The sequence below is a fragment of the Amblyomma americanum genome, chromosome 1, assembly GCF_052857255.1.
Source record: "Amblyomma americanum isolate KBUSLIRL-KWMA chromosome 1, ASM5285725v1, whole genome shotgun sequence".
Classification (NCBI taxonomy): Eukaryota; Metazoa; Arthropoda; class Arachnida; order Ixodida; family Ixodidae; genus Amblyomma; species Amblyomma americanum.
The window spans coordinates 144,863,365-144,890,514 of NC_135497.1; the positions used below are offsets into that span (position 1 = coordinate 144,863,365).

Sequence of the window (27,150 nt, forward strand, 5' to 3'; positions counted from 1 at the left end):
TAAAAGAGTGCTGTATTTGCAGTGGCTAAGCTGCATTGCATTTGCTGTTATAAAACATTGGCGTGTTTAGTGCTGTGCATAAAATCATTATTCATGGTCATTGCTGCTGGTGCACTGGCATGAGTCAGTTGCTGAATCCCCTCACAATGCTTTGCTTTCTATAGGGTCATGGTTTTGTTTTTTCATGCAGCCTTTTTATTGATAGGTCTGGCTACGCATAATTTGTTTGCATGGTTTTGATTGTAGCTCAGCTGCAAGATCCGACACTGCAACGAAGTCCATGACTCACTTGCCTTAATGAAAAAGTGGCATTTAGAGGCTGCAAGGACTTTGGCCTATTTGTTTTTGCATACTTGCCAAACACATTTGGATCAGCCAAGGGCCAGCTAAAACAAAGGGGATGTTTGAAAATCTTGACTTCTCGCACTGATGTAAATGAAAAGGTTGATCTGGTCTATTCAACTGCCAATGGCAACGCGCGCGTGTGTGCGTGTGCGCGCGTGTGTCCAAGAGTGAGTCCAACAGGGTAATAGCGTTGGTAGCGTGCAAGGTTGAAATAAATATGAAAAGGGAACGGTGGAGTTAATGCCAGTGCAGGGCAGTCACACTTCTGTCACTTGTAATGACTGCAAGTGTGGCTAATTGCACTTTCAACAATGCGTACTTCTAACTCGTAGAACAGTAACAGTGGCAAGGACGAGTGTTCAGTTGTAAATCGGCATGCACTTACCAAGAACTTCAGTGTGCAGAGCTGTCATCCTGCTTTCCTGTCATACTGAAGGCACTGCGTATGCACGACTGCGGCACGCAGTCGGCCTGCATCGGCACAGGAACCCCATGTTTCCTTGCATATTACTTGCACCTGTACTGCTGAGCATCGCAACCCGCATACCTGAGTACAGGCCACCAAGCACAACTGGGTGCAGTTCCTGACATCAGTTAGTCTTATCCTGTTACAATTAATGTCTGCTTTGCTGTGTTATCTGCAGGGATTGAATTTAAGTGCATGTGTTTGGCTTTATCATCTAAAGCTGCAGCATGCTATGTTTTTGAGTCATGAAATCATAAATTTAACTTCTTATTCACTGTTGCTGAAGTTGCCAGGTTGTTCTGCTTTTTGGTAATAAGACCTGCTGCTTGTACTGCAGCAAAACGTGGCTGGACCAAGTAATGACTCTGATGACGATGAGGACGACGACCCAGCAATATCTCAGTGCAGGAAGAATCTGGAAGAACACGTGTACAAAGTGTTTTCTGATGTTCGCGACCAAGTCCTTGCTCCAGCAACTGCCGAGATTATGGAGGAGATGGCCTTAAGCACTGGTAATTTGGAATGTGGAGACACTGCTTGCTCGTCCCAAGTCCAAGGTGTAGGTGGGCCATCAACACAGTTCAATCAAGATGCCAGGAAGAAAACTGCATCTGAGAACAGCATGGGCAAAAAAATGTCTCAGGAGTGCTCACTCAAAGACATCCCAACACTGGGATCCATTTTCAAAACACCATCCAGGTATGATTTACCATTAAAAGTTTACTACTTCTTTCACACATTTGGTTGCATCTTCCAGAGTGGTTATCCTAGGAACGAGCTCAGTGGCTGAGCTGTTTTGCTGCTAAGCATAAGATAACAGGCTTGAAATTCAATTGACGAAGTGTAGAATTTGTAAATAGTTAATTGAAAATAAACGTTGCGTAAGATTCAGTTGGTCAGTGTTTGCCGCATGTAGGTGCTTTCGTTCTTTGTGCCATGGTGCTCAAAAAGCTGCTGCATTATGTGGAAGGTATATCAGTTTTCTACTACAGTCGAACCTCGATATATTGAGCAGCGCGGTGATCGCAAAATAGTTCGATATATCCCGAATTCAATATACAAAATCACGTAGAAAACGAGTCAAAAACTAGTACAAATCAATCAATCAATGAACCAATCGTGGCGCAATTGAGACTCGCATGATGCTTCAAGCAAAGTATTTATTTCTTTGGCTTAAAGTAGTGTAGCATCATAGCCTGCTTCATATTGGCAGCCGCGTGCTTAACCACGGCCTTCTCAACATAGTCTATATGAGCAACAAGCGATAGTCCGGTGCCTTCTATTGCGGCGCAGTAGCGGTGTCGGGCAGCATACGAGGTCCAAAGTAGCTACTGCCTCAGTTGTAGTCGGGAGCCAGGCAACATCAGCGTTTGTGGAATCAACCTTGGCAGTGTCTTCGTTTGGCCGCTCAGCAGTAACTTGCCCGGCGGTCTAGACGCCTGTCAACTCCGTCAGTGTTCCGGTGCTGTCGTCACCGCCAACAAAGTCGTCAATGCACATGCTCTGTGGCTCAGCACGGACAACACCAACCACGCCACGACAGGCTTAAGTCACAGAATAAAGAACCGCTTAAGTGATCACACCAATCACAAAATGATATCGACTGGCGCAGCACATGCGTCGGCGCGAGGGGTCAGTGCGGCAAATGCATAATGTCGTTGACATTGTCCTATGATGCCACCACGTTCAAATGGCACCCTTGGCGCTATCGATGTGTGCAGCTATCGTGCGCAGCAGTCGGGAACGCCCATCGCGCCGCCGCTATCTTCGAGGATGTTGTGGGAAAGCTTGCCTCCTGTCATCAAAGCGCACGTGGTCTCGGGTGGCCGAGTTCGATATATCCATTTTACATCCTGCCCCATTCGGAATAACAAAATTCAAAATGCTTGCGATTTTCCGCGTGATATAGAAATTGTTTGATATACGCAATAATTTGATATATCAAGGTTTGACTGTAAAAGCAAAACCATATCTTTTATATCATTTAGTTATGTTTGTTTTATGTTATTTTTTTTGTAGAATATATCCTCTTTGCATGAAAAAAAATTCATTGTCAGCCAAGAAACATCTGAGCAGGCACATGGCTCCTGGCCATTCCACTGGTACAGTAAAATCTCGTTAATTTGGACTTCTAAAGAGTGGAGAAGAGAAAAACTGAATTATCTAAATTTCCAGTTATCAAATGGTTTCCCCAAGCTGCCAAAAACTGTTCAAGTACAAATCAAATTTATTTAGTGAAAACCTGAGAAATTGCCATCTCCTTTTAGGTCGAAAACTACACGACATCTGCAATTTTTTTTCTGTTGCATCAAATGCCTTAAATCATGCATGCTTAATTCATGCAAGGATTTAAGTAAGCGGCAGATCACCCCTGACAAGGTGCCCTTTCAAGAGCCTGTCCAAATTAACGAGCTACTGACGCCACAGACTTACATTGGCGTTTGGCAGGAATCCGCAGCAGTCGAAATTAGCCAAATTAATGGGGTCAAATTAATGAGGTTTTACTGCAGTTGCGTTCTATCCCAAAGGCAAATGAATAAATGAAGCCACCACAGCATGCAATAAGTATTAAGACACCAGCAGAGAAGGTAGTGTCTCATGTCCACAAAGCACAGCCATTGACAAAGCACTCTCGGCTGGCGGTCCGGCTGTTTCCACAAAAAATACGAAATTACACATATAGCAACTCCCATCTAAAGTATAGAGAGGAAAAGTACGCCTATAGTTATTTTACTGGTCTTTTCGTTACTAGAACAACATAAACCGGTAATCAGGAATCAAGTGTTTGATGCCACAGCCATGGAAAAAGGCACAGCACTTAGTTTATTCAGCCAGGTATTTAAATAAACCTGTACTTGGATCTCTTCAGCACTTTCTAGTATAACTCATCAGAGTACATGCCTAGCTGCTTTTTGTAAAAAGTTTGTACAAGCACAAGCAGTGTTAGGTAACAAAGCTTTTATGTGAACAAGAGAACATGTTTGGTGCTAAGAGCATATGATGAAATTGAGACAAACTTTATTATGCTGAGATCACTAGTCCACCCCCCCCCCCCCTTTTTTTTTTACATAACTTGCACACTTCAAGGGCATTATTTGACCACCATTGAATTTGGGTTTGGAAGGCTTCCTGTGCCTTAATATACATTCAAAATTTATTTAAGCAAGATCCCCTGCTGCTATAGACTGGCAGTGAAAAATCTCTTTAGTAGTAAACAAATTTGGCATGTTACTCACCAGAATGGCACCTAATATGTTACAGATGGAGAAAAACGCCTGGTAGAAAATGCTTATTTGGATACAGCCCCTCTTGTGGCTTCAAGGCTAAGTTTTGTAATCTAGTTTTGAGTATACCATATATTTCCTGTGGTAAGGCGTAGGGCAAAAGCCTGCAACTATGGCTACAGCAATTATTGCATGCTGGCTAGAAAGCCAGAATTCCATATATGCTTACTGTGAACTGTTATTTTTCACTGCTGAAAAAAGATCACGTGAATTGATGTTAATGATGTCAGCTTCTACAAAGCAAAATGTGACTTGCTACAGCGGTTCAAGCCATGCTATAACTTCTTGGGACTGCTTGCATTTGTGACTGCTTGCATTTTTGCCAGCCTGTGTAGTGGAAGAAGTATAACGTTGCTGCTCACCCAAACATTGTGACAGTGTGGCGTGCCGTTTGCCACTGATTACTGTAATTAATTTTTTTCTAGCTTAGTTTTCTTGTGCTAACAAAGTATTTCAATCTAATTTAAGCAGTCTTTATTGTCTTGCTGTGCAGCTCCTTGAAACGGAAGTTGCTATAGTTAGATACAACTCAAGAACAAAGCAGCGAATGCCTCTTGAAGTAGGCCCTCCAGCCAATGGCGTTGACCGACTGTCATGACATCATGCTTAATCCCTTTGCACAGGCTAGAGAGGCACTGTGGGGGCTTTCAGATGCAAGGGGATTAACTGTGGTAGAAGTGAATTACGTCTCAATTTACAACGTACAAGTTACAATGACATTGACTGGAAAGCCTCCTTTGATGCCGCTTCATTCTTGAGTTGTATGCGACCGTACCATCTGTTTCACCTAAGATGTTCAGTAATTTTTAAAAATGGGTTTTTTGAGTTAGAAAAGCATTTTTTGGCATAGCATTGTCAGCGGTATAGTGCAACAATGCATCTAAGACGTGCTAACTAGTAATCTGGTTAACTTATGTTAAATCATTATCTTTTTTACTATTACTATTAGTCTTGTTTATTGAGAGGCATGTGGCCCACCGTAAGTAATATCCATATCGGGGTTTAGAATTTCGAAAACGCAGTTGCCCTTGCTGCTGTGGCCCAAAAAATTTTGTCTATTTCAACAAGTTAAGTGCTCTGATAGGGTTGCTTTGCCTGCAAGCTTTTCAAAAGCGCTCATATTTTGGCACAATTTTGGCAAAATTTGTTCAGCCACTGCGCTGAGGGTAACTGCATTTTCGAAATTCTGAAAACTGATATGGAATATTACTTGCAGTGGGCTACACGCCTCTCAATAAATAAGGTGACTAACAATAATAGTTCAAAAGTTAACTACTTATTGGTGTATTAGTTAACCATCCTACCAGTTAGCATGTCTTAGCTGTATTCTGATGTGATACACCGCTGACTATGCTATGCTAAAAAAAGTGCTCTTCTGATTTAAAAAGCCTATTTTTAAAAATTGCAGAGCATCTTAGATGAACCACGTGGTGTATCTGTGGAATTTTTGCTTTTAGCAATTGTCAGAAGGCGTTCTATGTTTTTGAGATTCCCAAGTGTTAAATAGGTAACAGTAATAAATGATACTAATAATAGTATATAATGATTAATATTGTTAGGTCCATACATTTAAACTTGGAGGGGCCGAGAAACAAAGCACCAGACTCAAGCAAGCAGTGTGCCTGTGCTGCTCCTGGTTTGCTCCATCTTTCAAGAGCTCCCTTTAAGAAAGCCTGTCTTGAGCCTCTGGGTCCTTTCCCCAAGGCCCATAATGACAACTGCTGGGTCAATGTCTGCGCAGATTACTAAACTCGTTGCTGTGAGATAGCTGCCATGCTCTCTGCGACTGCATGCCAAGTCTCCCAGTTGATGTTCCATGTTGTCATCCTGCACCATGGACCTCTGCGCATTGTGATAAGTGACCAAGGCCAACAGTTCACTGCTGATGCCGCCGAGGAACTTCCTCCATTTGTGTGCATCCCATTTCCAACACTCGACCCCCTATCAGCCACAAATGAATGGTTGAACAGAGCGCAGCAACAGTTCCTACTTCGAGTTGCTGTTAAATTTGCTTTTGCCCTACCATCTGATCTGCTGGCCGTCCTGGTTAGCTCAGTTGGTAGAGCAACTGCCTCGGATAGGTACTACTCCTGGGTTCGAATCCCAGACCAGGACAAATTTCTCTTCAAATATGAAGTTTTTGTGAAAGCTGTTTAACTATCCTTTGTAGCCGAATGGTGCACTTTGGTGGGTACTAATGAGTAAATATTGCCTAATTACAAATATTTCCCATAAACATTGGACCAACGCTCATCAACATGCTTTCTTTGTACTTAGCCGCGGCATTCTACCTTTCATCATGTACGCATTCAGTACTGCCAGATGTGAGACACTGCAGTTCATTATGCATTTCCCCTCGGTACACCATCGATACCATCCTCCCATTCTTCGCCAATAATCCTGGCTCAGCGGAGATACTCTGCTTGGCTGAGGAGACACACTCCCACCTCCCAAGAATGCTCGAGCGCCCATTAAAGCAACCGTCATCGCCATGTCACCTACATGTCAGGTGAATTGGTCTGGCTTTGCAGCCACTAAGGAAGCTTGGCTAAAGCCAGAAAACACTGGCACACTATTTTATGGTTCTTATGTTGTTGTGGGCCAAATCATTAACCTAAATTGCTGGACTGCACGCCCCACTGCTCGTGGTCGACATTCTGCAGAGATGAAAGTGACCCAGATGGCTTGTTTGAAACCTTGCCACTCTTGTAAGAATGCCCATCTTGCCCTGCAGGCTTTACCTGCAAAGGAGGCAAGTGTGGCAGACATGAGGAGGACAATAGAGGAAGCTAGGAGAGGACAACAAAACCATGCCCAAGCGCTGTCACGCAGCTTGCTGAAGTCTGGCTGTTTGTCCCCTGCTGCCTCGCAGTTCCAACATTGCTGATGTAACAGTATTAATAATAGTGTCCTTACCATGGAAAGTGAATTTCTTATTAGTGGAAAGAATCTTCCTACATAAAACAGAAGATTATTGTAAACACTTCTAGTCTTTGGAGATTTTTAAATTTGTCCAGCCTTTGTATGCAGTTTCAGTCATCATGTGCGAAAGTTTGGTGAAAGTCTCGGCAAAATTGAAGATGTTCTACTAATCGCCCAACCCTTAAGTTTTTTGGAGTGCTGGTGTTATGAAACGATCTTCAAAAAAAAAACGTGGTGCTGATGTATTGCTTACAAATTAAAAAACTAACTCCACTAGAGCAAAATGGGCTCCAAAGCAGTGCATAAAGTCATTCGTGTCAGTGCTCTCGCACCAGCTGTTCTTCAGAAAAAAAAAGGTGAGAACAACTGCTAATAGTGAAGAGAAGGCAGAGAGCTTTCCTTGCTCCCTTGATGAAACTTCAGAAAAATTATTTTCATACTGCACCATTTCCTGTTTTTGTTTTTTTAGCCATCAAGCCAAGATTTCATGGTGGCAGGATGATCGCTTCGTATATGTGGACATTCTGGTTGCAAAAGCACAAAACTACAACTTTTGGGTGTCTACAACTTCACTGCTTTGCAGGTTTGTAGATATATTGTTGCGACTCTTGAACCATACAGACTTGTGTAAATTAAAAGCTCTCGTAGCAAAATATAACTAAAAATTCTCTATTAGTCTTTTTTTTTTTCTTTAAGGTTTGAGCTGAAATTAAAGTTTGTGTCTAAATTCATTCTTTTCTCTAGCAGTTAAAATAAAAATTTTCATAATTGATCAGTATTTTGCTAAATTTTGGTACTTTAAAATTTTGTTATAAGACTTCACTACATATACCATATTTACTCTTAATTTGCACATTTTTTCTTTAAATTAAAGCTTAAAAGAGGGGGTGCACAAATTATGCAAAGAGTTTGAAAATGCATCCTGAAAAATCTACAAAGGTCATAATGCGCAATACATACTGTATATTGCCACCTACATGTCCACCCCCTTCCCCCCCACCCAACTGTCACCCCTCACTGGCAAAAAAAAAAAAAGTTCACTCAAAATGTAAGGCGCATATCCCCTCCCACCAAGCCCCATATTATGTAGTTTCCTGCGGGATAGCGCGACAGCACATGTGCAGCTCAAAGCAATAAATGTGCTGCGATACAGTCATGAAGCCAGCAGTCAGAGGCAAACTGAGATAAAAGGCGATAAAGTGGCTTCCTCGCGTGCAGCTCACCTGACTAGCAGCAAACCGAACAGCAAGCGGTTCAGTAGTTTTGGATTCCAGCGTGCGGCCGAGGTTACAGGAAGTTTGCTCTCACAACTGTTCAACTGGTAAAGCGACCACCAGCATGAGTGAGCCGGGTAAATGGCATGCAATTCTTCCTCTTGCCATTCGCGCTTTTCGCAGCCACACACTGTGATGTGGCCGTGCCAATCTTCTTAAAGGGACACTGAGGAGAACCCTATCAAAATTTTTTTTTTAGCAATATCTGATAGTTCGGCATTTCATGGCTTTGTTGACGCTTGTCCGGGAGCGAAAGATGCATTTATTTCAAAGAAATTTGGATTCGAAGTTGAAAAATTTTTTCCCGCCGCTCCGATTCAAACTCGAGAACTCTTATGATGACACGGAGAACTCTTATGACGACACAGAACGGAGTGACGTGAAACGTGACGTAAACGGAGACTCCGTGATTTCTGGCGGCTAGCGGTGCGGTCTAGCAGCTGCCGAAATGAAAGCTACCGCCGCCGCACGTTGAAGGCATCTATCGGGGGTCGCCACCGTCGCTTCGTTTACGTTTGCACCGGCGTCTTGCCAGCGTTACGATGGATCCCGTTCCCGAACCCGACGACGTAGTTCTCGCAAAAACTCTGGCCTGCATTTCAGCGACCTCAGCCCCACAGAGCGTGCGATGCTTTTGAGGGAGTGCGGTTAGGTTAGGCGCCGGCGGGTGGTTTCCCCCTTCCTCAGAGAGCAGCGGTTGCAAACTAAATATCATAACCCCAGTGCGGGGAGTCGCGAGGGGTGCGTTGCGCCCATCGGAGGCTGGCCGAGGCTTTGGGGCCAACGGATTGTGATTCCTTGAACGGAGCGGTTGCACGGCGCAGCAGGCAGCGTCTAGGTCTCCCATGGTTGCAAGGGCCAAGTTCTTTATTTATTTTATGCCACAAAAAACAAATGGGTGCTCGAGGGCGGTCGCGTTTAAAGTCGGCGGCTTGAAACCAAAGCCGGCGCACGATGCTTCAACAGCTTCCGCTAGATCCAACTGGATCTGGCTCTCTCGCCAACTTGCATGTATATGTACTTCAGATATGTACTGTGAATGTATTAAAATAGCCGAGCTCGAAAAGAACAGCTCCGCCCAACTGCCGCAGCTATTGAATATAACACGCACCTCGCCGCGGAGCCAAATCAGTCTGGCCGGGCCGGCGGCGGCTGGCGCACTCGGCGCGAAATAGATACATGCTCCAATCTCCCCGCCAATGTGGTCAAAGTGCGCCGAAGCCGCCGAACGCGTCGGCAGTCAAGCGCAGTAGGGTCTCGCTTTGACCGACGTGACTTCGCCGTGCAGCGCGCGCGCCTCGCCACAGCATAAACGCGCCTTAACAGAGCCTGCGCTTAACCGCTAACCAACGTATTCAGCGGCGGCATCCATGGGAGTCACTGAAACCCCCCGCCCACTCGCTAAATAAAAGAAAAGAAGTCCGGTGCCGAGGTTCGGAATCGAACCAGGGCCTTCGGCGTTTGAGGCGGAAGCGCTACCGCTCCGCCACGACGGCTCAAGGTACAGGCTTCAATAAAGGCACATCTAGTGAATGAACTCTTCTGATGCAGAAATCTCCGCGCTTTTGCTAGGTATATCCCGGCCTAACAGAGCTAGGCCATCAGCAATTTTTCTGGACTGCCTTGTACCTTGTCTCCCGTCCCTAATAAACGATTTCCGTTAAGTAGTTCGAAGTTGACTGGCACAGCCGGGAATGTTTCGCCGGGCAAGCGTGCGAATACACAAGTGCTGCCTTGTACGATCACCGACCATCGTGCCATCATAGCTTTTCATCGACCGTGGCGATCATCTGACAAGCCTTAACAGGCTCCTTCAAAGGTTAACTAGCACTTGAAGCGGCACTTGGAGTTCCTCTGCTGTTTGGCGCTTGTAAATCGAAGCGCGTCAAAAACAAAACCACGGGGCACGCAAAGCTCATAAACGCGAAGTGCCATAACAAATCGAAACTCTCCTGGCTGCCTGTGGCGCCGCCAAGCATCCGTTTTCTTTTCTTCCAACATTCAGGTTGTCTTTTGCCTGCCTTCCTTGTGTGATAAAAAGTGCACTATTGGTTTTAAAACAAAACTTACTTCAATATTGATCTGCGCAACCTTCCTTTGTCAGCCTCAAAGATTCGCGAAACCAAGTAGGATGGAAGATTCCTCCAAGGTGGCATCTCTTGTCCTATGGCGTCACCACGCTTGTACTTGAGAGATTGGCCTGTGGTGGCGATACCTGTATTTTGGTTCTTGCTATTTTCTACCATACAAGAGCTTTGTTTTTAGTAAAAGCGGCGTTTTTGTGATCAGGAGCTGGTATTCTATCGATACAAGCCAACTTCAATTTCTCCTCAGTGTCCCTTTAAGCCTGCCTTGCGTGCACCCGTATGCATGCTGGCGATCTGGCACAGCAGGAAGCGTAAAGTATGCAAGTAAAAGTCTTTTTTTAAAAATCCAAGTAATAAGTTAAAGGTATGCCAATTACACATATAAATACGGTAGTTAATAACAAGCTTTCAAATACAATGCTAATCTTTTAAGACAATTTTTGTCAAGTGTATTTGAATTGTTCTGCTGCGTGGAATGCTCATTTTGTTGCTTCAAAAGCAGCATAAACAGGAAGCAAGGCAAGAGAACTAACACTTGAGAATCTTTGCCTTATTTTTAGTTTGTTTGCTCCGCTTTTGAAGCATGGAGTGTGAAAAATTCTGAGGCCACTTACGTTTGCTTACGTGCAAGAATGCAAAAGCATGGAACTTTCTAGAGCACAGCTTTTTTCCACGACAGTAGTATGTGTTGTGTTTTATTTTTATTTTTTCCACTGTTTATTTTCATTCCTTTTTAAGGTTTTTGCTTTTTGTTTTGTTTTATTTTGATGATATGATCATTTTGATTGACTGCTATAGTGTGACACTTTCCTGCAAACATCCCCGCTGGCGAGTCATGAGCCTGTAAAGTCTTTCGCCTTAATATAGTGGAGGGCAAATTCCCATTGGCATGTGGTGATGACCAGTTTGCCTCATGAAAAGTTGGTGCCATTGGAGGTGTATGCAGTGACTGTGCCTGTGATGGTAGCACAAATAACAAGTGCGAAATGGAAAAAAAAGAAAATGGACCACCAGGTGCTCGTTCTGTGAGCACATTAGAGCTGGATGTTTGCTTCAGTGCTTGCCTGCTTTCCTTCTACTTTTGAGCTGATGAAGCTGATTCCTGGCTTCCATCTTATCGGTTTTTTTGGTGTGGCAACAAAGTACAGTCTACAGGGTCGCACAAGTTATTGTTCTGCAAAACAAAGTACAGTACTTTTTTTTTGCAGAACAGTAACTTGTGTGACCCTATAGGTAATCTCCCCTGAGCCTGCCCAGCGCTGCTTTGTGTTGACATTCTTAGCAAACATAATTATGTGTCCACTAGGTATGTGCGAAATGCTGTGTACCAGCTCAACCGCAATCTGTACTTATTGATATTTACTGTAATTGTACCTTTTTGCATGGTTATTGAATTGATATTTTGCAGGTACAAGTTTTTAGTGCATGGCAAGCTAGCAAGATTTGACATTCATAACCGAATTTTGTCTTGAAAATAGGGTGTTTACAGCAGAGCATGAGTACCTGGTTCACGAGCCGTTGTTTGCTGCCATTCTGCCCGAGAAAGTACGGCTTGTCAAGAAGGCAGAGTGTCTTAAAATCACTCTAGAGAAAGCACAGTCCAAGATTTATTGGGATTTCCTCACAGGTCATAGGCGAAAGGTATGTTCTATCCAGTTTTTGTTGGTCAGAGTAGGTTTAAAGTGTTCGTTGCGCATCTTCTGGCATATCAAGAATACGCTAGCAGGGTTTTTCTGCTCATTTGTCGTCCACTGCATTTTGTTGAAAAGCAAGAAATGGAGATGCAAGGTATAGCAGACACCCAATTAGGTTCTGGCCCACTAGACATAAATCTCCTTGACATCTGGTTAATGCTGAGTGAAAGATCAAAGAGGGAACGTCTTACATACTGGGTGTTATGGTTATTTAATTATTTTTTTCTGCGAGCAGTTTTCTTAACAGCTAAGAGCTTATTTATGTTAAGGTGAGGAGGTGATTGTATTTTGGGGCTCATACCATTTCCGTCGGTGGTTCAATGTTCATGGGTCACCAACATGTCACGTTTGTATGGCTTGTACTCCATTAATGAGAGTGTACAAGTTGACCAGGATAGCTGCTGTATTTTTCAGCTACTGAAAGAATGTGAGCATTAAAATTTGCCTGTTGCATTTGGCATGTTTGTTGTCAGCCATTGCATGTTGGACCAGAGCTAGCACTAAGCTTCTGTTATTGGTCTTCACTGTTTGCGTGGATGAGGAGTTCAACCTGTTAATCCTAGAAAAAGGGGGAGATATCATAAAGTGGAATCTCCGCACAAACTCTGTGTATGCCTGGAATGGATGCCAATGCTGCAGGTTGAGAAGCTGAGAGACTTGGGCCTCCGCCTTCAGTCTAACGGTTGCACATCCGACATGGTGCACCTCCTCCAGAAGCAAATAACTCGGATCGTGCATCTGATTAGACATGTCTCCAACTGCTGTACTGAGTGAAAAAGATACAATACACGCTGACCAAGTGCTGATCGTCAGCCGCATCATATACCACACTGCGTACCACAATTTTAGTCAAATAGAGCTAAGACAGCTACACATATTGCTACATGCAGCAGCCAACACAATGGTGGGACTCCCTCGACACGTGCCGCGCAACACCTTTTCAGCTAGGTGTTCACAACACCATGGAAGAACTTATCTGAGCCTAACACGCAGGCCAGCTAGTCAGGCTCCGAAACGTACAGCGGCAGAGCCCTCCTTGGGCTCTTGGCACCCACCAACAAACACTGCCTTACCGTCTGAATTGGTATCTTTGGACCCTATGATCCAAGCAAAAATCCAAGAGCTGCCAATACCAAGAAACATACACTCCAGGCACAATGCCGTCAGGGGGCAAGCCCAAGTTGAGGCGCTCGAGTTTGAGGAAGATCCATATATCCTTTACACAGATGCCGCAAGCTACCCAGACAGCCAGGAAGCCATGAGCATAACGACCACAAACCAGACAGGCGACAAACAAATTCAGGTTCAATATTCATGTGCTTGAGCAGGACAGCAGAAAAGGCAGCTATTTATTGCCTTTGCCATCCTCTGCATCTCGGTCGACCCAGAGAATGAGGACATCAACATCCAAACTGTCATAACTGACTTACAAGCAGTATGTCGAGCGTACACCTCTGGTCTATTATCAAAACAGATGCGACTATCCTCCAACAGTGTTACACGGACACGCTGTTCCTCGTTCTAATTGTCTGGACACTAGGCCATGTTTCCCTTCCTGGCAACAAACGTACCCATGCACTCGCCCAAGACCTGGCCCGTCAGGAAACGGGATGTGGGGTGGGGAGGCAGGACATCTGGTCAGGGGTTTACAGAAGAAGAGAACAACGTAACAACACCACCACCCGCAGAAACTTTAACATGCACACTCATCCTTACAGGCACCAGAGAAGCACACTCCTCTTCTCCCTCCTACCCCCCCACCCCCCTCACGCGCACATGCACACACAAAGTCCTCAACAGAGCGGACGCCATAGCCTGGCACCAGCTTCAGACGCACACTTTCCCATACCCTGTACCTCCCCACAATATTCTGGATGCTGCCCAACATGCAGCAAGCAGCCCTACACCCACACTCTTCCACTCCCTATGCCTGCACCCACTGGGGCACCAACCACCCATCCTCCACCCCACTTTCTCCTCCTGGGAGGTTGCTGTGTCCAGCACAGACCCACAAGACCAGCAACAGCTGATCGAGCAGATGCACAGGATAGGGACAGCCAATGGAATCCTGGTCTAAGGACACTCCCTGAAGTGAATGGCGATGAACTACCAATCTACCATTGGTTAAATAAGTTTTCCTCCTCTCCTCCTCACTGTTTGGAGCTGGGTTTGAAACAATGTTCTACTGTGGCAGTCACCATGCCTTTAATTCCCATTTTCTTAAATGCATTAAAGGGACAACTCCATCTTGCTGGGGTTGAAATTATAGTCAGATTTCTTATTGATTCAAGTTTGCGACGGTAATGACTTCGAGACTTCCGTCTTATATTCAGCCAGAACAGCAGCATATATGACTACCTACCTGTTTTGTGTTACAATCTTCGCAATTTTTGTAGCAAAAGTAAATGGGTTCACATGTACAGGTGGCCACAAAAGTTCCTGCAATTTCCTCGCTGCCAAGACATATGCCAGGCATTGAGGGGTGCATTTTGCAAGCCATATAGGGAAGCGCAAGCCGCACTCTTCAGTTCATAGCAGCATGCTTAGATTGCCCAGATTGCCTTTGGTGTAATTTTTGTTTTCCCGAAAACTTCTGTGTACACCTGTGTGTACTTGTACTATCATGAGCAATATAAGCAGGAGCAGATAGTTGCAGATAGTCTCAAACCCTCCTAGTAGCAATGCATGGCGGTCGCTTTTCGCAACATTGGGGAAAGAGTTCTGCTGCGTTGCCTGCTTCTGAGAAATGGAAGAACGCACCTTCCTTTCCACTTTGTTTCTTAAAGCTGCTGCCACGTATTGCTACAAGAAGGGTTCAAGGCTATCAGGCACACGCTCCTGTGTTCCTACTCATATTGCTTATGGTAGTACTTGTTGCCATAGTATGGGCCGGGCACTTTATTTTTCCTTTTTTTTTTCTGCCCCAGCATACCCTTTTGTTTTTTCTTGTCAATGCCTGGTAACTAGGACAAAGTAAAATATTTGCTCTTGTGTTTAGTCTTATCTAAAATCTCCCTTGAATGCAAGGCAAATAAGAACATTTTGCTTATGATTTTGGTTGCAGATCCCATATATTCACTATGACCTGGAGCACATTGTGGTCAGTGATGATGATGATGACATTGTTAGCTCCTTGCAAGCTTACAAGGACCCCGATTTTACAGGTTTGCTTTTATTTGTATGTGTAGTCTTCCTTTTCATTTCAAAGTGAACTCTTGTACTGTGATTTGGTTGCCTGCTTGTACTTTACTTTTATTAATTGCTAGGTGTCCTCACACCACTCCTGGTGCAGTGGTGCATCGGTTAAGCAATGCGCCACTGTCTCAGCAGGTGGCTGTTTCAAACGCAGCCACAGGAGGGGATTGTGAGAGCTAGGTAGCTCTCCCAGAGCAACCTCTCAAGACTAGTCATTAAGACTGCAGCTTGCCATAGTGCGCAGTTAGCTCACAATCTGGTGGACAGGTTGTGATGCCGTCTGAGGGTTCACACCGCATCACTCATGACGACGGTCGCCATTTCCACTTGCACAGACCCCTCTAATGCTAGTGCATTAATAATTATATTAAGAAAAAAAGAAATCTGATTTGATGAACTAGTGCAACCTGCCACTGCATGTTGTTTGCAAAATGGTCTGCCAAACAGAGGGTTAAAAACAAGGGCTCATACAATTTTTATTTATAATTTTATTTCAAAATAATACAGTTCAGAAATTACCCGATAAAACTCTAATCATAACAATTTTAGCTCATTGACCTGATTTCTACTCGAATTTGAGGTAAAAAAAAATGTTGCCAGATTTTTACCCCCCCCCCCCCCCCCATTCCAAGGAAAAAAATGAAAACAAAGAAAGGGCCCTAAGTATATCCTAGCTGGAATGCATACATTTGGTGACAATGCTTGCTGAGTTCAGTGAAAATTTAATATGCTTTTAATAGCTACCTCTGTAGATAGAATTTTACTTGTCAGGCCTTAACGTTTATGGCATAGCTTGACAGCTGAAGGAGGCAGTCAAAGGGACTGAACTCTGAATTTTAAGGACCCAATTCTCTTTCCAGCATAACAGGAAGATTGCTTTCTGAAATCATCGCAGTAGTAGTGTAACTGCGATGAAAGGAAACCTTTCCCTACCACTTCTTTCTCATCTCAGGTCAATAGCTTCATTATATACTTTTTGCAAAATTTATCATAATCGTTATCTTAAATACAAGTTACTAACAAGACCATCATATATTTCAGCACGCATTGATCACTGCCACTAAGTTTCGACCTCATCTTGTTGCACAAAATGTTTCCACGATTCATTCATACCTAGAACTTGTCCAATAGGGCTTGTTCTTGGGCCATTTGGTGCATCTTCAAAAAATGGGGGTACCAGTGGACACAAAGACTCCTACACAAGAAAAGAGACGTTATACATAGACTGGCGTCAGACAGCACCACTCTGTGTCTAACGTCTTTTTTCTTGTGTATGCGTCTTTGTATCTGCTGGTACCCCCTTTTCCAGAACTTGTGTCAGCTGGAATCACCTTCCCATGATATTGCTGATATCACCGATACTGCTGCCTTTCGTAATGTTATTAATGATTTTCCCAAAGTGTGTGCGTTTAACTATCTATAGTTTATTGTTTTTGTGTTTGTATTTGTGTGCTATCCTTACTCCACTCTGTAATTCCTAATCACCCTGAGGGTAAATAAATAAATAAATAAATTGCTTTTTACTTTAGAAAGTGGGTGAGGGTATAGAGCATTTGCTATGGGGTCATTCCATGCCAAACACACCTATGTTTACGCTCGACCCTCTTTGATTTCGTCGAAAAAAATTTGTGGCTTTCTATCGAACCGTCAAAGACAATTTCCCTTAATATTTAGCGGGGGAAAAAAATTTTCAGACATGTGACAGCTTTTTGTATTTTTCAGACTAGTGCAAAATTAGGTCTTCGTAAAGTATTCGTAATAAAATGTTTATTTCCTTTTTTGCCATATAAATTTTTTGTGGACAATGCATATGAATTCAGTTTTTTGTTCATATGTCAAGACATTGCCTGCAAAAGGTCTTTATGTTTTTGTAGCTTTTTTTTTACTCAAAACGCTCCATTTCAAAACTTTTTTGAGAAGTCCACATGGCGTTCGTGATCAATATTAAACTTTTCACTAGCCCGCTATAACATCTACTACATGTTAAAAATGTTTACAGTAAAATAAACTCAATTACGTTCAGAAAAAAAATGCCAGATTTGCAAAAGAGTGCATTGTGCTGCATATTGAGACAAAAGTATTATACTGAGGTGCTCACTGCAACAATGCAGAATACTATTCCTCTAATAGCTCGTTTTATGATAATTTCGCCCAGCAATTCTTATTGGTCTTTTTTTTTTTTTAGTCGTAGAAAATCATTTTTAAAGAAGCGCCGCAGCACCGGTCATGCTTGCCCCATGCCGTCACTTCACTGCAGAACACAACCTCGATGCTCTTCAGACTGTTCTCTTTCCGTCACTCCCATGCTCGGGCATTGCACATCCACTTTGAGCCAATCCGGCATCACGCTTCTCGCATGCTGTGTTTACGAAACTTGTGCTCTGCGAGGTGCGAGGACAGAGTCAAGTGATTTCAGGCGGCATCCACAAAAGTGAATATGGTCGTCTGGGGAGACCGGTGTCCCCTCCACCTCCCGCATATTCGTTTTATGCGCATGCGGTCAATGTCTCATTCGGGTGCTGGATGCGTGACTGTAGAAACATCTGCGCTCTCTCTTTCCTGACAATGCTTGTGAATGCCTTGAGGAACGCTCGTCTGAATGATTCCCACGTCGCCAGAGAAGCTTTGTGGTTTTCGAACCAAATTCTGGCTGGGCCTGCCTGGGTAAAGTAAACATGCCTCACTTTCATCTGGACATCCCAACTGTTGAATACGGCGACGCACTCAAACTTGTCCAGCCATTCTTCAGGATCCTCATCCGGTGAACCCCTGAACATGGGTGGCAGTCGGGGCTGGTGCAAAATAATGGAGGCTGGTGTCATAGTCATGCTTGACATCAGCGCTGAGGAATCCTTCTTTACTCACATTTGGTTCGGTAGTAGTCTTGTATTCAGGTGAGCGCCTCTGGAGATTGCGGCTGTTTCGCTGTTTGTCTTCGGTTGGGATGGCTTCCTCGTGATCTTCTTCTTCAAACGGTCTGCTTTGGTGGCTCCCAAGGGGTGAGGGCAACAAGGACATCCATTAGTACTGCCACCAGATGTGACGTAGTGGTGACGGCAACGCGGCAAGCAGGAAGACAGCGGAAAGGCACCTTCTCTGAAACAGGGGAGTTTCAAATATCAAAGCACGTATACGCACAGCAGCTTTCATCCCACCATCCAGGAATTTGGCACCACCCACTGAACCACGGGAAAGCACAAGCGCAGCACCTCGGTATATTTTCATATGAATACGGAGCACAATGCAGTTTTTTGCAACTTTGGCATTTTTTTTCTGAACATTATTCAGTTTAATTTTACTGTAAACATTTTTTACATGTAGTACATGTTATGTCGAGCCAGTAAACAGTTTTGTATTGCCAACAAATGTGGCATGGACTTTAAAAAAAAGTTCCAAAATGGAGCGTTTTGAGCTTTAAAAAATGAACTTCTTCACATATGATAAAATGTCTTCACATATGATAAAAAAAGTACAACTCTTATACATTGTCGACAAAAAATTTGGAGAGCAAAAAGGAAGTAAACATTTTATTATGAATTTTTTACGGAGACCTAGTTCTGCCTGCACTAGTCTGGAAAATTCAGACCTGTCACATGATGGGAAAATTTTTTTCCCACTAGATATTAAGGGGAATTGCTTTTGACGGTTCAATAAAAAGCCACGAATTTTTGAACACAATCGGAAAGGGTCGAGCACAAACATTGGTGGTTTGGCATGGAATGACCCTATGGGGACATTGAGCTTGCACTGCACTCCTGTCTCTCTTCCCTCAGGCTATGAACGTCCTGAAGTGATCCTGCCGTATGACCCTGCGGCTCACGTGGATAGGTTATTGGAAATCGAAGGTGATGAAGATGAACACAGTGATTCATCAGACGACATGTACTGCAGCAAGGATCCCAATGACATTTTTGGATGACCGGTTAATGGAATGATACCATACCCAAAGCATCTGTGCCCTCCTTCTAAGTTCCTATTTTGTGATATCTTCATTAGTGCTATTACTCATCTTCAAACATTATATTCTGTACCATCATTGAAGCAGTTCATGGTTTCAAGACTTTTTCATTGTTTATGTACAGGTTGTGCATAACTTGCTGTCATTAAAATAGCTCATAGAGCTAATGTTCATGTTTCATTTTGTTGAAATTTGTTGAGTTCATTCATGTTTGCTCCTGTGTAGCCTTGATGGCTATTGCTGCTTCATGAAACACTGATTTACTGCGTTTTTGTTTGCATACCACTTAGTTATCTATTCGTGTAACTGAGCAGGTAAGGGAAGGAAAAAGAGGGGCTCGTTATGACATACATGACGGAAGCCAGCTGTTGTGATTAGCAGAGTTACTGTGCTCGGTGCGCATGTGCTGTCAATGTGTAATACTGCTGTCACATGGGCACTTGTGATCATGATCAAGTCCAATCCTGGTTGAAGTTCCGAGCATGCTCCACATCATAATGCTCCACATGCAAGACTGCTACATGTTCCCACTCAATTTCAATCGATGAGGTGGGCTGCTAAACAGCAGATGGTGATGCCTGGACACTGCATACAAATGGTGGCAAACGAATGGGCTTCTGTTCAAACAGAAGTGTTACTTGTAATAAAAAATTCCATGGATGTGATGCACCTACTGCAGGTTGCATGAAAAACACGCCCAAATTATCACACTACTGTCCTGAGCGTGTGGATGCTGCATTCGTTTACTGCCCAGGTAGGCGTGTATTGTTACCATATTGGAAATCAAGCTGCATTGAATGAAATAAGTTATTCTGAAATTTTTTCTTTTATAGAATACCTTTTTGGACATTTCATTTTTATTTTCCGTTCTATTTCTTGAGCTCATATTAGAGTAACATTCCTTGACAGAGATTGAAATGCTAGTTCACGCTTTGGGAAACGACTTGGGGACGAGCAGGACTGGGCTCATTCACAATTGAATAGGCCGTTTAGCAACACTGGATCTGGATAGAGTTCTAGCCTGAAAACTTGCTCATGGGAGCTCAGTAGTAGTCTTGGGCCAGATTCAAATATTGCGCTCATGCGAACTTCAAAATACATAGCAGGTTATATGTGGTATCTGTGGATTGTAGATTTCAAAATACTTGACGGTCTTGCTGCACTCATGCTGTACTGCTGATAGCTAGTACCACCAATCTGCCACATATTTACTTTTCTGAAAAAACAGTGTACCACACTGAAAGAGAACTTGTAAGAGAAATGGAAATTGTTTTTTTTTTTTTTTTGTCAAGCAAAATGTAAACTAGTAAATTTGACCTTCATTAAAAAGCTCAATACACTGTAGGCATGGCAGGAAGTGTTACTTGGTCACATATTGCATCGAACTCGGGAGTTGACTCACTTGGGCTCACTCATGTTCATTTCAGGTCATGATCCAAGTCGTGAGTGAGTCTGGACTCGCATTCAGATCATGATATAAGTCGTGAGTTCGGGCTCACATTCAGATAATGATGTGAGTCGTGGTGAGAGTGGGCTCACATTCAGATCATGATCCGAGTCTTGTTCAGTCTGGTAGAGTGTGGGCCTATCAAATCAAACAAGTCCATGATGTGAGGTTGAACGATCCCAAGTCAATCCATGGCGCCAATTTGGCACATTTTCACATTCATACACGTGAGTTTCCTGTGCACTCGTAATACGCTTTTGGTCGAGATGACAATGTAGAGCAATTTCATTGCTTCGTGGTATGTAATTTTTGTTGCTGGTGCACTCTGAAGTTGATTAGTCGCTGTGCTTGGTCTCGATAGATATTGGCTGTGGTTTGCTGTATCGGTTGCTCTGGTTCTTCTTTTGCTATTTTTAATTGGTTGCAGAACACATGCAGTGACCTTAGATATTTACATCCCGTGAGCAGCAGCTGCAGGCCTCTAGGCCTTTGAGCCATGCCTGGTTGCGGGCTAGCTGCAGTTAAAAGCTCATCGCATCACCGTGTTTTTAACACCTTTTTTGTCATTTTAGGCATGCAACTTGGCCACTCGGCATAAAACCAGTTCAGCTGCCCAATGTGTGAGCTTTATATGTATATAGAGTCCTAAGTCAAGGTAAGCCTGGGTTATGAGTTGAAAAGTGCAAGTGAGCCCGAATGAGTGAGCACAGATGAGTCTTGAGTCTAAATGAGTGAGTCCAGATGAGTCTAGAGTTGAAATGAGCCAGTGAGCTTAGATGATTTATGAGTCTGAGCAAGACGGGAGTCGCTATGGCTTGGTTACTCCTGATGACTGGCTAGCTTGAGTGAGCCCAAGTGAGTTGTGAGCCTAAATGAGTTTGAGTGAGCCCGTAGGTTCACCGAACTTTTTGTGAGTTAGCCTAAGCGAGTACTCATAATTTTGCCGAGGTATGTTTGGGCAACCATCCATATATCCAGTATGGATGGTTGCCTACATTGTACCCACTACATTGGACCCACTAGCTAATTTCTAGTTCTGGGGTCAAGGCTTGGTGACAGGCATTAATGGCACATCCCAAATTTTTGTGTGTAGTGAAGGTATGCATATGTAATTGCAGTAAAATGCCCTTGCAGCTTGTCACTAATAGCTTTTTCATTGTGATGTGGCCTTTTATTCCGGTATGGATTAACCGTTGGATTGAAAATCGAGGATCAGGACTGTACATTTTGTATGGCACTGTTTACATATGTGCAGGAAATGTTGCAATGCAGTCTAGCTTTTGGAATTACTGATGGCTTTCTTTTTTCAAGCGATGTGGCCTTTTATTTGGGTATGGATTAATCATTGGATTGAAAATTAGGGATCAGGACTGTGCATTTTATGTGGCACTGTTTACATATGTGCAGGGAGTGTTGCAATACAGTCTAGCTATTGTAATCTTTTAGTTTGGATTTGCCCTGCACATTTGGTAGTATCACTAACATGGTGTTCGCCAGTCTCTAGTTGCCTGTTTACTGTTAGGCGACTCGTGGGTAGAGTCACTTCCATGGCAAACAATAGCATCCAATCCTGCCAGTTTTTCACTACTACAACCACGTTGCTGCTATTGAGATTTGCTCCACATCTTTGGGTAGGCAGATGATGATGTTAGCTTTTTAAGCAACAAGAAAATCTTTAACAGTGGAGTATGTTTTGTCATGAAGTTTTGTGTGGTGGTCACTTTTTATCCGACTATAGAAAAAATCTCAAAAATGCCACAAGTCTCAGATCGGGCAGTATTCAAAAGTTTGTTTTCTCTGCCACTCTAAGGAAACATTACCTTTAGATCTGGAGGATTGATAAGAATCTAAGTGCTAAAAGAGTGTACTGACTAATTATTATATGAGATTATATAACGCCATCCCTGATTTTTTGTGGAACAAGTCTCTAGAAGGAGGCAAAACAGAATATGAAAGAACATGTTGCATAATATTGTTTCCTTTAATGTTGTTCAAGCTCAAACCTGTAGCTTCTCAAGCATCGGCATGGAATGCCTAAAGGAAGGTACAGAAGCAACAAGTATACATCCTCCGCTGCTTACATTTTCTCCAAATGCCAAGACTTTAGACCTTTCCATCAAGAGAGAGCGTATCTATTTAGATTTTTATGAACAAGCACCGATCTGTGATGTAAGCAGTATTCGTTGACGCCGCTATTGCCAGTTGCAGGTAACAGCGGGATGTACGGCCCATAGCAATTGTGAACAAAAGTTCTTAGTTTAATTTTCTCATCTCACAGTGCCATGCGTGTGCATAGGCCCTCGCTCTATTATTCTGCTGCGGGCATACAGTGGGTCATTTTCTTTTTTAATTCGATCGTGTTTGATTTAAAAATACCTTTGGGCTTCTTTTTAGCCTCTGTTCAATTGATTTAAACCTCTGGTAGCTACGGTGGAGCAGGCATTCCCTCAACTTTTTTTACTATTTTCTTTTCACTTTAGCCTATCGGAGAGACTGCAAAATGAGTAAATCAGGTCCTCCTTCGTCAACAAAAGATAACAGAGCCTAGAACAGAATGTGCATCTGTAAAGCGTCTCTGGCAAGCACGTATGGGGATGTTTTAAAAATACATTGGCTTCGAAATTATGTTTTAGACTTCCACATTCTGTTCTAGTTTTAAGAAAATTAGGGATGGGTTTTTTTGCTATCATCTTGAAAAGACATTCAAAAGCTATTGAGAAATGACAGGTTTAGGGCAGTGTCTCTGGGATTTCATTTTCTTATACAACAATGAAAATCAGTACATTTTTATCATAGATGCTTATCTACCTGTAAATTTAAAGAAAAATTATTGATTATAGCCTCATTTGAGACAGTTTTCAAGATTTTTCTAGCAATTAAGTGATAATTTCTCTAGAATAGTGGAAATAAGCCTGACATAATATTCCTTATCTTTACTTTTAGCATGCAAAATATATTCGTCATGGCTTAACTATGTAGACTGTTATGTAACTGCAAAGTTGTAAAATAGCGCAGTGCATGAAAACACTGCCCCTGCCATGACGCCGTTCGTAATTTTTTTCTCTCGAAATAGCACTTTCACAAAATGAAATTAACTTTTGGCCTGCTGAATGTGTGCACGATATGCAAAATAATCAAATAAATTTAAAATATGAAGTATTCAGGTAGCTTGACCCCTCATGAGCCCCACAGTGAACAAAATCAACTTTTTAATGTTTGCATCAAAAACGCCAGTGGCATAAAAATTCCGTTTATAATTTCATCATGTGATTAGCTTCATATTAAGATAACAAGAAAAGCTATTTTTGTCGCGAAGGGATTCTGTTCGGTGATAGTGAATGTACATGGGCGGGTCTTCACTGCAGACTTGAGTTGTGTTCATAAAAGACTAAAGTCAGTCTTGAACCCAATAATAAGCCATGTGCAGAGTAGTATTACACACGAAGGAAAAGTTGAAAGTTAAAACCCGCAAACCCTACTTGGCAAAACAACCTAATTTCTCATGGCCCACGATGAGCCTGAGTATATAGCAGACGACGCAATGCTTGCGACTAGCCAGTGGCCTCAGTGATCGAATTACGTAACGCTCTCACTTTAGACAGTCTCAAAGCCCTGCTGCTATTGATCAGCCTTGGCCTCTGTCGAGAGTCGAGGTGCGCATGGTACGCGACAGCTGTTCCCTACGCGGACGTGGTTTGCATCACTATGTGCATAACCAAACCGCACGAACGCGCTATCAGCAACGAATGAAACGCGAACAAGAAATCTGAGGTGGCAACACAAAAACAGCAGCATATTCGCTCCTAGAGAGCAAATACAAGCGAGGTTGATTAGCTCTTCTGAAGAAATGTCCTTGAGCTTTCGAAATTGCCCTCCCCTAGCATTGAGCTTCCTTTGGCTAAGAGCATATATTTCGCACTTCGTGGCTCAGGTGTCTTGTTCGCGTTTCATTTCTTGCTGATAGTCGACAGTTTTAGTCTAGCGTTTGCGTTTTTTTTCGTACGCAAGACGGTTGCACACAAATCCAAAACGCGAACGACTCCTTCCGATGAGCGTTTGCGGACCGTTCCGCAATAGGCACTCAGTGGACAAACAACACCCAGGTTCAGCACGTTTGGGTAAGTACCTAGCGCCACCACACGTCAGAAAAAGAACTTCCCTTTCGCTGTACTGCTCTTCAGCTCCAGATTAATGCCTCCTGCTGAAGAACATGCTTGAAGCGTCAGCGGTTTTTCTGCCCGCCGTAGAGCGCGCGTCCACCATACGGCGGCGCTTTCAGCTGACCTTGTAGCAGACGACACGCAGGCAGCACAGAATTTTCTTGTGACTGCCGTTTCAGCAAAAAGTCTGCCTTCTGGTGCGCTGTTTTTTATATTATTTGTGTGGTGTGTTTAGTGTTACCGTTTGACAAGTGACGCGTCGATGACTGCAGTTGCTGGAGGGAGTAGCGAGTGAAAATGCGTTGCTGTTGCGTTCTGTTTTGCACGTCCAGTCAGCGAAACAAGAAGCCCAGCATTTCGTTTCATGAAACTCCTGCCGACTTAGAACTCGGGGAAAGATGGCTCAAGGTAATTAGAAGGAAAAACTGGCAGCCAAACACATCAAATTATTCTGTAGTTTGTAGCTTGCATTTCCAGCCAAGGAAATGCTACTGTAGACAGTTTGACTGCCCACCACGACGGGTGGACTCTTTTAGCCGACGTCAGCGCTCCGTAGTGTGTTACATGGCCTCAAGAATTAAGTTCGTTGATATGCTCAAAGACCGAACGCATCTTCAAAGGCCACTGGACACATGCTTGCTCTACAACTAGTGTGAATAAAATCGCGGGTTTGCCTGTCCTGACCTAAGAGAACAAGGATAGCCGCCACAGAGAAGCACTGCTGCATATTGTATGCAAGAAATTCAACAAACCATTGCTAACAAAACATGCACTTGACATAACATGCAGACAAGAACGCAGTTGCGAAGATGAACAACAAGAAACCTCTTTCTCGAATATTCTTGAAACTGCAGTAAGAAACGATTTCCGCCGCCTTCATCGCACTGACGCATGCCATTTTTCCTTGGTAAGTGCGCACGTGTCTGTGCCTTCAAGCGCAGTTTTTTTTTTTAATATTCACAAGTCGCACGCCATGTCTGATATACTCCCCTTGTTCCAGTGGTCATTTCATCAACGCACGCATGCTTGTCATTTGGAGAAATCCAGTCAGTCAGGCCGGCTGTTTTACTCCCAAAGTCATTGTGCGCGTGTGCATCACGCAGGAACCTAGTGAGCTGTGTTTCTTTCGGAAATAATAGACATGATGGGCATAGGTTTATTTGAGATTTGTCAACGTACGTTATTCAAGGCGGTACCGTTCGGCGAAAGCTCGTCGGAAAAATGACTATAGTAACAGCACAGGCTGGGCCTTCCAAGATCTGCTTCACCCGATCGAAACATCTCGCAATGCTCCGCAGCAAGATTGTAACAGACGCGCGCTTCGCAAGGTTCTAAGAACTTTAGATATGAGGGATGTGGCCCCTGCGGGCCAGCGGCTCCCCAGGCAAGTTACCGCGACGTGTCCGGCTTCCATTGAGCGCCATGCAGTCCTCCTTTCGCACGGGTCACTTGATTACATTTGAGAGCTCAGATAATTCCGGACTTCCCCCCGTCCTTATTCTATCTCATGGATTATTTTCCCTTTTTACTTGTCCGAAGTAGTAATTGATTTTTTGCCATTGGCAGCAGTACAATATACAACAATGCATCATGCAGTGTAAATACTTATTTTGCGGCATTTCTTGCCACTTCAAGCACTTGTTGCAACATGGATTTTCGAACATGTTCCTTTTGTTGCAAACCGTCCAAAAGTTGCTGGTTATGCAGCAGACAAAAGGTCCTAACGACATGATTGAACGGGGTGCACAGCACGCTTTTAGATTTCGAAACCGAAACTGATAATCCTCTTTCAGGAAGTCAGCTTCGACTTTTTAAGCATTTGATGCACTCTGAGACATCCAAAAACATGTTTTCTGTCGTTAATGAACTAAATGTTCTTGCTCGAAGCCCGAAAAAAAATGAAACAGCATGATCGGGAGCCACGCATCACAGTCTCCCAGCCATTGAAACCGAAATCGAGGGTCATCTTTTAGCGCCGCCTCGCGGCCAGTCTGCGCACTGTCGTGGCGATCTCGGCGCCCATTGAAATCGAGCTGACGCTTCAGACATGTTCTTCAGGAGGCATTGTCCAGACCTGCGTGTCAACCAAGAGAACGCTTTGAAACTTTGCACTCTACACTTTTCGACTACCTTTTCATGCAATCGAAATAACTTACTTGCGCAGGTTCACACGATTGTTGGCCGCGTACTGGCTCAGGAGCAGCTCAGATCGTTCGCGCAACTGCGAACGCCTTAGCCGAATACTCGAGGAGAGTTCTTGCGATTTCGACCCACTTGAGCAGGTTCGCGAATTGGTTGTATTCGCGAACTTCGCGCAG

The 27,150-nt window shown here is 43.6% G+C and overlaps 1 protein-coding gene across 1 annotated transcript in view; it reads left to right on the forward strand.

Moving 5' to 3' along the window:
- Positions 1 to 19,957, forward strand: part of LOC144114147 (putative ATP-dependent RNA helicase TDRD12) — a 169,337-nt gene extending 149,380 nt beyond the window's left edge. Inside the window, 5 exon segments of the mRNA XM_077647669.1 lie at positions 1,149 to 1,510; positions 7,487 to 7,600; positions 11,857 to 12,019; positions 15,137 to 15,236; positions 19,041 to 19,957. Of these exon segments, the coding sequence (XP_077503795.1) occupies positions 1,149 to 1,510; positions 7,487 to 7,600; positions 11,857 to 12,019; positions 15,137 to 15,236; positions 19,041 to 19,186 (885 nt within the window). The 3' untranslated portion in view covers positions 19,187 to 19,957.
- The last annotated feature ends 7,193 nt before the right edge of the window (positions 19,958 to 27,150 follow it).